Source organism: Aptenodytes forsteri, unplaced genomic scaffold, assembly GCF_000699145.1.
Source record: "Aptenodytes forsteri isolate BGI_AS27 unplaced genomic scaffold, ASM69914v1 Scaffold208, whole genome shotgun sequence".
NCBI classification, from domain to species: domain Eukaryota; kingdom Metazoa; phylum Chordata; class Aves; order Sphenisciformes; family Spheniscidae; genus Aptenodytes; species Aptenodytes forsteri.
In genome coordinates, this window is record NW_008794963.1 from 3262208 (window position 1) to 3274638 (window position 12431).

The following is a 12431-nucleotide window of genomic DNA, read 5'->3' on the forward strand; positions in this document are numbered from 1 at the left end:
TTACAGAACAACTGCTTTAAACTATGTTTTAAATAGTTATGAACTGCATACATTCAGAGTTGTTCTGTAGAATTCAGTATCTGTTTACAGACAAGCTAGATTTGAAACAAGTACTGTTTCCAGTGAATAATTTAAGTAACTCCACTATGCTTACACAGAAGTGTAGTACAGAGTATTTTACAGAAACAAATTTTTGCTTGACAGCTGCAAGTTAATTCAAGCTAATGTGTATATTAGCTTGTAAAACACAGTTCTGCTTCTAAAATTATATGATACACTTCTTTCTAAGTAGATACAGTTTAACAGATTTTCTGTTTATATTATTCATTAAGTTATATATGTGGTCTCAGTGTTAACATTAACCATTAACAATCAGTAAGATAATTTTCCTGCATAGTGTTCTTCAGGGGGGAAAAATCATTCCTAGTTAGCATTTGAACACTGGGAAGAAAATTCCCAGTTTTTTTTCTGTTACTGTCTTGCAGCGTTGCACTAGGTGGACTTCAGTGTTTTCGTGTCTTTAGCTCTAAGACTGAGGTGTGTGCACAAGTCTATGAATGCAGGTGACTCGCTGCATGCCCTTTCTCATGGAGGCTGTCTGAGCAGAAGAGTGACACCCAGGACAGACGGGTGGGGAGGAAGCGGGGAAGCCCATGGTTCCCCCTGACAACCCTCTTCTCCTGGAGCTACTGGAGGTGAGCTCGGAGAGCTGTGGCATTCCCATGGCTGTCACTTTTCAGGTAGTCTGGAATCTCATCATGTCCCTAAATCCAGTTCACCTTCTCTGCCACCACAATTCATCTGATCTGACTGGCTGTGTGCCCGTATCTCTTGGTTAAGGTCCAAAAGCATTTGTGTATTTATGTACAGACTATAAAATTCATGACCATTATTGTACATTCCAACAAAAGCCTCCAGCTTGCTACCTTTTTTCCAACAACATTTTCCTCAGCAACATGGATCGACTAATGAAAAGGAAAGAAAACTGTTATTTTTTCAGACAGTGTCTCTTCCAACAGAGACTCTCCTAGGCACTCTTTATTAGATATTAAAGAAATCCGTAAAAGGTAAGAGTGGAATTGAGAATAATCTTTTCTCTCCCCTTCAGCAGATGATGAAGGAATCAGCGTATTGCTAGGATTAAATACAAAGAGCACAAACCTTCAAACAATAAGCAAAATAGTATGACTATATAGTATGTATTGAAGAGCATGAGAAACTTGATATCTAAAACAAAACAGTGAGAAAGTGTTGCCATTTGGCAGCAATTTCTCTTTTCCTTTTGAGGAAGGAAAATTACTTGAATTCTCAAGACTTAACTGTTTTCTCGGGAAACCCCTCCATTCATTTCCTCATGGCAGCTGCTGTGCACCGGGTGTTCTTCCTGCATGCTCCCAAAGAAACCAGCAGCACAGGAAGATCCCCAGAACTAATTCAATCATTCTCCCAGCCATGGTTTGCACTGGAAAGATTATTTTTTTTTTTTCAGCCTGACACTCTTCATTTCCCAGACACAACACTAATTGCCAGGAAAGGAGCTGTTCAGAGGAAATATGTACCTATTGGGACATTTTGTGTTTCATCTGGTGTAGATTATGAAGCTTTTGGGACAATCTGCCACAGTCAACAAATGCAGCTGGGGAAAGAATGCTCACGCTTGGCATGACATTTTGCCGTGCTGCTCAATATTTAGTCCTAGTTTACAGGGGTTATTATAATGTTATAATAAGCTTTAAAAATATATTCTGTTGCTAAAAGGAACTTCTCTGTTTACAGTGGATTTCAAGTTTGAGAGTGAAAAATTCAGGGTGTATCTGTAACTTTGGAGTGACAGGCAAGACTTGCCTGAGTTTTGAAAATAAAACCATACCCTTTTATTGGAGAATGCGTTTATCAAATCAGTGTAATAAACTATTAGATAAAGTATCCTTATCACTTAAGCATTTACATTGCATTTTATATTGCGTGAGTGTCGTTGTATATGTGAACTATGTAGGCAAATATAATGATCAGGTGATGTTAAAATAGCTCCTTTCATGTGGCACTACTAAAATCTCTCGCTTGAGGGGAAAAGTAAGTGGTACCCCCTCTGTATTACTTTTACTAAAATACTTTTTATTCTCTTGACGTGAAATTATTTTTTTTTTACTTGAACAGTGAAAGTGTTGGTTTGTTTAATAGAACATCAAAAAGGAGTTTAATATTCTACAGAAATTAGATCTGTGGGAGTAAAAGAAGCATTTATGTAGTGAAGATGTTTCAGAGTTTCAGTTTGCTTCAGAAAATACAGGGGCTCACCCAGACAAGTGTCTTGCAGTGGCTTTTGGTTTGCTCACTGCTTGAGACTGAATCCAGTCAGGCCCTTTGCTCTTTCTTCTCATATCCAGTCAGTTTTTAAAGCCTTTCCCCCTCCTTCTATTGAAGTTAATGGAAGATTGGCCACTGATTTTCAGTGGAAACAGGGTTATACTCACGAACAGCAGAAAAGATGACTAGATTTCTCCATTTCCTCTCTTCTATTTCACTCCTGGGATTTACTTCCACGCTATCTATGGTGATAATACCTACCTAAGTTATTTTACTGTCTGGTTTTTTACTTTTAAAAGCTCTTCCCTTTTATCCATGTACATAGTTGCCTTTGGTGCTAAGGTACTGTTCTTTCTCCTGCTGTCTTCAGAGACTTGTTTCCCCTCTGTCATTCTCATTCCTACTTTGTGGGTTTTTTCTAGACTGCCCTTGTATTCCTGTTGACCCTTAAGCCTTGGTTTTTACACTTCAAAAATGTATCTCCATGAGGCTTTGTTTGCATTGCCCTAATCTGTTGTAGGGAAAAGATATTCCTAAATACGTTTGAGTTTAAGATAGATTTGTATTTCAGGTTTCTTTTTTTTGGAGGACAGTGTCCAAAGAGCGTACTGCTCTGAAGGGTGTGTGGCATGGAGAAGGAAGGGAAGAAGAAAAGCTCCATCCATGCCCTCTTCTGTGAGGTGGAAACTTTCCCCTGACTCTTTTCAGAACTTGCTCCCCTCTATTTACCGCTGTGGTCAGCTGTTTAGAAGGAAGAAGTTTTATGGTGGGTAAGTGTCCTGGTATCAGCTGGGATAGAGTTAATTTTCTTCCTAGTAGCTGGCATAGTGCTGTGTTTTGGATTTAGCATGAGAATAATGTGATAACACACCGATGTTTTAGTTGTTGCTGAGCAGTGTTTATACTAAGTCAAGGACTTTTCAGCTTCCCATAATCTGCCAGCAAGGAGGTGCACAAGAAGCTGGGAGGGGGCACAGCCAGGACAGCTGACCCAAACAGTGTATAAACTGGGGGGAGTTGGCTGGGAGGCAGTGATCACTGCTCAGGGACTGACTGGGCGTCAGTTGGCGGGCGGTGAGCGGTTGCATTACCTCTTGTTTTTTTTTTTTTCCCCCTCCTGGGTTTTGTTCCTCTCTCTCCCCCCCCCCGTTGTTTTACTTTCCATTACAATTTATTATTTTTTTTGTTGTTGTTATTACTACTATTATCTTATTATTTCAATTATTAAACTGTTCTTATTTCAACCCACGAGTTTTCTCACTTTTGCTCTTCTGATTCTCTCCACCATTCCACTGGGGGGGGAGGGTGAGCGAGCGGCTGTGTGGTGCTTAGTTGCCAAATGGGGTTAAACTACGACAGTAAGACCAGTGTCCTCCATCCCTACCCTTTTCCTTCAGCTCACTGAAAGTGTTGGCTGCGTGTTACCCTTTACTGTGACTATCTTTTGAAAGGAGGAGGAACCTCCCTGTACTGTCCGTAATATATTGTATTCCATGCCAGAGGAGGCTCAGGTTTCTGGTGTAACTTAATGTATATGCATACATATGGGAGAGCTTGACCTTCCCTGCAACTTACTGTCTGCAATGAAACAGAGAGTTAGAAGCACTAATACAGTGATTGATCCTACCCTGAGAGCTCTGATACCTCTTCGCACCTGTTTGTGCCTGATAATTTTGATGTAAGAATTCATTATCAATAATAATGAACGTCATTAAATGGAGGAGGTACAAAGGCCAGATCAGTATTCTAGACAGCTAGCTTTTACTTAGTTTGCTTATGTATTGCTAGCCCTGTGATGCGTCTTTGTCTGATTCTCTGCTTTACGAATAAAGAAGATTTTGTTGTTGTTGGTTTTGTTTTGGTTTTTTTTTGTTTGGATTTATTTATATCCTTCCTGTAGGTATAAAATACAACATCTGTTTCCAGTGAGGTTTTTTTTTTTTTAATTTGTCCTGTGTGCTCACTAGTCTCTGGTGATTGAGGGGGTCACTGAAGATATAAGTATGGCTTCTGCTCAAGGGGGTCACTGAAGATATAAGTATGGCTTCTGCTCAAGGCTGAGAAGCCAGGAGTTCAAGAAAAAAATAAAAAGAAACCCCAGGAAGCCAGAAGCTTTGCAGCTGCTAGCAATTAGGACTGTCATTGGCGTTCCCTCCAGGAGCCCTCTGCTAACATACCTATGGTAGCGTGCAGCAGGCAGCTGCGTTCCCACAAGGCGGGGATGTAAACACAGGAGGAGGGAGCTTGATTGTTCATATCGGGCAGAAGGAGGCCAAACAGGTGTATGACTTAAATGGTTCCCTCAAGGTATTGTCAGCTGCTGGAGAGTCATCCTCATGTCTGTAAGATGCAGAAAGTTTCTTTTTCAGTTGAAGAGCAGCTGATGCAAGCCTCCATTTCCTACAGAGGTTTGGAAAGGACTGTGCAGACTCTTCCACTTCTCAGCAGTCAGATAGTCCCAGGGTGGAATTCATTGGACTTGCTTCATTTTATCATTTTACCATTCACAGTTGTTTTCTGCTGCTTGTTTGACAAACCATATCTAATCTACACTATTGTCCTGGTTTTGTCTGGGATAGAGTTAATTTTCTTTATAGTAGCTAGTATGGGGCTATGTTTTGGATTTGTGCTGGAAACTGTTGATAACACACTGATGTTTTAGTTATTGCTGAGCAGCGCTTACACAGAGTCAAGGCCTTTTCTGCTCCTCACACCACCCCACCAGCGAGTCGGCTGGGGGTGCACAAGAAGTTGGGAGGGGACGCAGCTGGGACAGCTGACCCCAACTGACCAAAGGGATATTCCATACCATATAACGTCATGTGCAGCATATAAAGCTGGGGGAAGAAGAAGGAAAGGGGGGCCGTTTGGAGTGATGGCATTTGCCTTCCCAAGTAACTGTTATGCGTGATGGAGCCCTGCTTTCCTGGAGATGACTGAACACCTGTTGCTTTGCTTGCCCGCGTGGCTTTTGCTTTACCTATTAAACTGTCTTTATCTCAACCCACGAGTTTTCTCAATTCTACTCTTCCGATTCTCTCCCCCATCTCTCTGTGGGGGGAGTGAGCGAGCAGCTGTGTGGGACTTAGTTGCCAGCTGGGGTTAAACCATGACAGCTATTTTTTTAAAAACTTCTGCGGTTATCGTAGAATTCCCTTGGTGCATGTGTACTGAATATTGTATGAAATACAAACATATATGTGTTAGTTGCATTCTGTAGCCTAGCACATACGTAATTACGTCAAAGCTATTATGCTTGTTTGGTAAAGGCTAATTTTAATGAGTGCCTAGCACGGATTAGATACAGTTTTCTAAATGTTAATTTAAATGGAGTCCATGTGGTACCAGACTAATGCTGTACTCTTTTTCAAAGGGAGTTTTCCTTGGTAAGGCCAATAGTTTCTGGAGTCTCTCTTACACTTCATTACACTGTGCAGATGCTACATCAATTAAAGGTTGGTAGAAAGTGTTCTGGAAGAGACTGTATAACTAGACTCCAAATAATCTATCCTTGGTAACAGACTGCTATAGTATTTAATTCCATATTTGTACCACATCATATTTTTGCTCCTTAGTTTCTTAAAATTTTCTGTGCATATTCATATTTTGCTTCAAATTTAGCAGTCTTGCTATTATTTCAACTTACTGTAAATCAACAAATCAAATCCTACAAAGCCAATATAACAAGCAAGCAAAGCAAGAGAATCTTGGGACAAGTGATGACAGAAACACTAAATTGGGCTGAATTTATTTCTTTTATATTTTGCCAAGTGGCTGTAAAATGGGAATAGCCTTGATTTTATTTTTAAACACCTAATTCTTCTGAGAAGATTAACAATACTTTTGACATTTTGATTAATTCCGTTACAGTTTGGCCTCTCTATCCAGATAATGGTGAGAATCTTGAAAGAACGTACACAGTCTGAGTGCGCAGAAGGACAAGTTTTGTTTTGTAAGGACTCTGCTGCTGTCTTGTTTATGGTGCTGGAAAAGGGAATTTACTTGAATGCAGTTCAGCCCTTGCCATGCTGCTCTCGAAGAGAAAGATAAAGGAGTGAGGCACTCATGAGTAGCTGTTCTCCATAGCTAAGCATGAGATCTAAGATGTACAGTTTCCCTTCTGTTTTGCTACAAGGATGTTCCATCACTCCTTTAAAGTGTAAAGCTTTGTATGTGAGGGGGTTTTCTGTGATATGTAGCATATACAAGTGAAATAAGAACCGAAGTATGACGAGGATGTGAGCCTATTACCAAGAGTTAAGGCTGTGATCTTGCTAGTGATTAATATAGTCATAGAATCATAGAATCGTTAAGGTTGGAAAAGACCTCTAAGATCATCGAGTCCAACCGTCGACCCAACACCACCATGTCCACTAAACCATGTCCCTAAGCGCCTCATCTACCCGTCTTTTAAATACTTCCAGGGATGGTGACTCAACCGCTTCCCTGGGCAGCCTGTTCCAATGTTTAACCACTCAATTTATGATTCTATTCAGGAATGTATTTTGTTTCTACAATAATAGAATGTTTTCTACAATGATCAATAAATCATTGACTTATGATTTAAGTTAATAATAACGAACTAGCTGACCTGATATGAATGTTTAGATTACATGTGGTTGGTACAGTGAATATGGCATGGGTCCTGTAGAAAATAGGTGCTTACGTATGTAATTAGTGTCTCACAATGTGTTTGTATGAGTGAGTAAACTAAGGATACTTAGACAACGTTCATTTTGTATTTCCCAGCCCTAGATTGCTTTATGAGCTTGGTGTGAAGAATTGCACATTGGGGGTGTGTGTATACACATTATGGCTGAAGTAGATCTTCGTAAGCTTTTTTTAGAAAGAATAGCCACAAAGCCGTGTTTGTTCAGACTCGCTGACAAAAAAAATCATCCTTGCCCACCAGTACCAAAATTCTTTCTCCTGAACCACATCCTCCTCACCCGGCTTTGAGCCAAACTCGGGACTGCTGCTCTCCGTCTTCATCTGTTACACACAGTCTGCTAGTAATTTCTTTTCTATTTTGTTTAGTTAATTCTTGCTCAGGTCTTGCCATATGGTCAGCAGCCTCTCCAGTTTTTGGTTATCTCTGCATAAAAGGGGCTTAATTTACTTAGAATTTTTTTGATGTACTCTTTGACACTTTATTAAGCAATTTATTACGTAGATATACTTAACGCATGGCGTGTTTTGCATGCATGTAAACTTTAATCAGGTATATCCCAGGATGCTCAGTGTCTGCCACAAATGTTTTCTATGTGAGTTCATCTTGTAGCATTAGGAACGTACAGGACTGTGATGCTGCCTTGTGCCTTTGTACTGGTCATGCTTAGCGTCCATTTCCCTTTTTGTAGCAATCATTTGGACAGTCATCCATTCCCTTTAGGTCCCAGTATCATCTGAACAGTTGCTGGCTCTGCCTGCCTGTGCCAAAATGTCTTTGGTTTACCTTTATAATCTTGGCGAAATAGTAGTTCGAGCATAAAAATAGCAGTCTTTGAGCATAAAGACTACCAGTTGACTTCAAAGTTTATTTTTTGGGCTAGCTGGGGTAAATTTTGTACCTGCAAACGTTCATTCGTTTGAGGTGTGTAAACATGCGCGCATCTCAGTGGGTTGTCAGAAGCTTTATTCACAGTTGTGGTGGAGCATCGGGATTGAGCATCTGAAGGAAATGTAATTGCTACTATTGGAGAAACAAATACGGTTTTAGGGGTTTCTTTTGTTGAGCATCTGGGAAATAACAAGGAGAGTGAAATCAGTACAGGTGGTGATAAAACTTAAATTACTGCAGTTCAGCGTGCAGGGCATGTTAGTACTAAGACATGATCTTGCCAGAAGACACAGGTGAATGGGTTCATTTAGAATGAGCAGAAACTGCTTGTGCTCAGTTGTTGAATTTAGGGGTTTTTTTTGAACATTAATACATGAAATTGTCATCTTTTTTTTTTTTTTTTTCCCCAGTGTGTTGTTTATTTTATGTTTTTTGGAAAGTCTCCTGGTTAACATGCTGGGTATATCCCCAAACACTCAAAGAAATATTAAACATATGCAGCAAATTGTCGCAGTTTAAAAGTGGGGGTGAGGGGGGCTTTTTTATTTTTACAGGGACAAAGGGAAAGAAAAAAAATATAAGATCTGAACTTGTAAGTACGTGAATTTATCCCACTTAGGGAGGATTATGTGGCACAAGAGATTCTGAGTACCAGGGTAACTCTGTTATTTCAAAGGTGAGCTACAGGTCAGCCGACCTGCAAAGCTGATGAGAAGGGGCACCGGCCTTCGTGTGAGGTTCAGCCCTAAACAACTGGGAGCAATAACTTCCTAAACTGTTGCCACCTAATAAAGAGATCTGTCTACACTCTGAAGCAGCTCCCATAAGACCTCTGTAACTGAATTTTAGTATTTTGTTTACAAATAAATGTTTTTACATATCTACTCTGTGGGTTATGTTATTGATTACAATATGACTTGTTATGGTTGAGAAGGATTTATTCTTCTAAACAAATAGAACTGAATAATCTCTCCAATTTTACCTAATCTAGATCCTTAGAAAGTGGATTTTGCCCTTCCTCCTCACCACATCTCCTCCAGGAATTAAGTGGGGTTTTTTCCAGTTTAGAAGACTTAAAGATGCCCCCAATTTTTTTCAATTTTTCTTTACATTTAAAGAAATATGTGTCTGCTACTCTAAGTAGGCTCATAGGTGAAGATTTTCACATATTGGACATGATCCTGGGCAACCAGCTCTGGGTGGCCCTGCTTGAGCAGTGGAGTTGGACCAGATGACCGCGAGAGGTCCCTGCCAACCTCAATCTTATTATATGGAAAAATAGCATTAAAAATTGTAACAGTTGATGTGAAGAATGTCTGTAATCTGGTTTGAAAGCTTCGACTCCTGCCCTTCTTTATAAGGTAACATGTAGGTAAAGATACGGTTTAGCTTAAGAGGGTAACACGTAGGTAAAGAATATGCTTTAGCTTTAGAGATTTCCTGTGGAAACTTTACTCACTGGCATTTCACTGATAAAGTCAGAATTTAGTAGCTGAGACAAATAGATAAATAGCATATTCAAGAACATTGAGGAAGCCTCTGTATGACTGAATATTTTACGTATATTGAAAATGTCTCTTGAGTAGTGACTGAAGCTTGAGAATTACAAAGTAGACCTGAAATGAAGGGTTGCAGATGTATTACTTCAGCTTACAGATTTACTGCAGAGGATGGCCAGTACTGAAGAGCTGCTTATTCAGAGTTTTGCCCTAATATTTCAATGCGCAGTTCTAAGCTTATTTTAGGATTTAGGACATGTAGTTGTATAACAGTCAATTTCCGATCATTATTGTGGTATCAGAATGGTTCTCAAGTGTTCATTGAGTCAGTCCTCTTGAAAGAAAGAGTATTTTTATTCCTTTTTTTTTCCCTGTCTGTGAAACAAAGAGTATTTTTATTCCCATTTTACAAATGGGAAATGAAGGCAATGAATGATTTCGTATCGGGAGTATTTGTGAATTTGGGCATACATCTAGATCCTGATTTCTCTTTTTTCCCACACGTGGTTTTTTCCGCTGTATCTGCCTTTATATGCAACTTCACTTTAAAAGCATTGACGTCGGCTGCAGCTGTAACACTCAGTACTTCTGCAAGTCAGATCCAAAGATCTCAACAGAAGCACCAGAAAATGAGAAATACGTAAATAATGGCCAAATGTGAAAAAAACATTGAAGGAACTTGTCAAGGAACTTGTCCCATACCTTTTAGAGATCCTGTGATGTCAGATGTGGAATCACTCACTCCAGTTAGCTCTGCACGCAGCAGTGGTAGAAGGAGCCTCTGGAAGGGAAATAATTGCTTTAAATAGTCATGAAACCATCTACAGCTTTCTGAGAGGAAAGAAGTCACTCTATATCACACTGTGAATGTCAGAGGAACTTCGTGATTATTTTGGGTTTGTTTTTTTTCCCTTTTTTTTTTCCTCTACAAGGCATAGCTATTCCTAAATGGAAGACACTGAGGCCTTACATCTAGTGGTGCATATTTTTCTTCTTCTTTGCGTAATTTATATAAAGTTAGTTGTTGGGGTTTTTTTTTTTAGTTCTCTTTCATCTACAGGTAGTGGTTGAAATCTCGAGTGTACTGACAACAAATAAATGTGCATTTTTTTTATGGTCTTATTGTCTTATTTTTCCTGAAGTCTCTCATATTAGTGCTCTTCAAAATAAATCTCCACTCTGATGTTGAAATAGTTGAAGTAGTGAATTTTAATTTCATTACTTGTCAGAGGGAAAAAAATGCACTTCTTACGAACTGTTCACTTACTGGTTTTTCATTGCTTTTCTTCCTGATAAAGCAGCGAAGCGTGGTATCAGAGGATTTACTACTGTAATGTCAAAGCATGGCAATGACCTAAATAGAGCTGACACAGAATAGCTTTCCAGACATACGGAATGGTGACAGTCAGATATTCTGATTAGTATAAAAACACTTGATGTATTTTATCAAAAGGTTTATTTAAAAATAGATAGATATATCTATCTATATAGTAGATATATCCTTTTTGAGAGTCTGCTGGGGATGGTAGTGAAAGTTTTCTTGTTAATAATTCTGTAATAATGATAATAATTTAGGGCGCTAACTTGTTAAGACTGTGTTTTTATTTTTCTTTTCACAGCCCACATACTGGGTGGCAGAATTACCAGCCTGATGTGCCCCGGATTCCCACTGCTTGCATCTCTGTGGAAGATGCTGAAATGATGTCACGGATGTCTTTCCGGGGCACTAAGATCGTTGTGCACCTGAAGATGGGGGCTAAGACCTATCCAGACTCTCCTTCCTTTAACACCGTGGCAGAGATAGTTGGAAGCAAGTACCCAGAGCAGGTGAGTGAGAATATACAAAAAGAAACTTATTGTGTTCTTTAAAAATATGAAAAAACAAAACCAAAGAACAGCCCTTCCTAAGAAATCCCTCAAACGAGTAACTCTTAGTCACCTACTCTTCTACATTTCAGACATCTCGGCTTTTCAGTCTCTTTCAGGTAGCAGGTTTGAAACCACCAGGCTCAGTTCTAACGTACTAGCGTATATTTTAGAAAACTATAAGAATTACTGTGTTCTAAGAACAGGAAATTCAACTAAACTGTACACAATTTAACGTCCTCCTTTTTTGTTTCCCTGGCTTAAAGCTCACTTTAAATAGTACCATCTGCATAGGCTTACAAAGAAGTGTGTATGGAAGCAGAGGTGAAATCCTATCACTGTAATGAATACAGTTATTGTTTTAAATAACAAGTAGTAAGTTAATGTGGCCATAATGATTTGTGCTCGGCATTTGCTTATTGTTCTGTTAATAATCTTCAAGTGATTTCTTGATCAGGCAGATAAGCCAGGTTCTGCTGTCTGGAAATAAAATTGTTTTGCCCGAGTTTTTCCTCAAACGTAAACGTGAATGCAGGATGTCAGTTTAACTTTTTCGAAGATGTTTTTTCTTGTGCAAATCATTGCTGTGTTTAGCAGGAGTTGTATGTGTGTTAATTTGGAGGAATAAACCATCTGTGCTAAAAAGTATCTGCAAATTCTGTTTGAACACTAGTTAATCCTAAATTGTTGGTTTCCATTTTAAGACTTTTCCTCATGCTTTCTCTTTTCTTCCAACTTCTTAGCCAAAAGTCATACAAACTAAATACGTGGTGCTGAAGGATTTGTGCCTGGTATGAGGTCTTCTATGTCAGCTTACAACATGGAATGATTTTTCTGGCAGTATGGTTTATTGTGAAAATGCTGATGCAACCTCAGTTACAGCAGCACTAGAAATTGCTGCTGAAGTACATCTACTGAGCCACGATTCTTTTTTAAACATTGTAGTTTTCTAACTTCAATGGAAAGTAAGAATGACTATCTCCATCCTTTAAACCAGGCATAGTTCTTACAACTTTTTATTGTTTCTGAGATGGTAGTTCTGCAGCTCTGGCCTGCGATGTCTAGAGATTCTCAGTGTTAGCATGAATGTACCGTTTCAGAAACTTGATCACTGGGCAGGGAAAAAGTAAGGACCATCGGGGTTGATCAATTTGCATACCATCACCTATGAGTTTAGCTTCATGAAACTTATGTTTACC

The 12431-nt window shown here is 39.3% G+C and overlaps 1 protein-coding gene across 1 annotated transcript in view; it reads left to right on the forward strand.

The window, feature by feature from the left end:
• CPQ (carboxypeptidase Q) overlaps positions 1 to 12431 on the forward strand; it is a 165295-nt gene that overhangs the window by 50512 nt on the left and 102352 nt on the right. The window contains exon 6 of the mRNA XM_009275482.2: positions 10986 to 11193. Within this exon, the coding sequence (XP_009273757.1) occupies positions 10986 to 11193 (208 nt within the window). The remainder of the gene's footprint in view (positions 1 to 10985; positions 11194 to 12431) is intronic.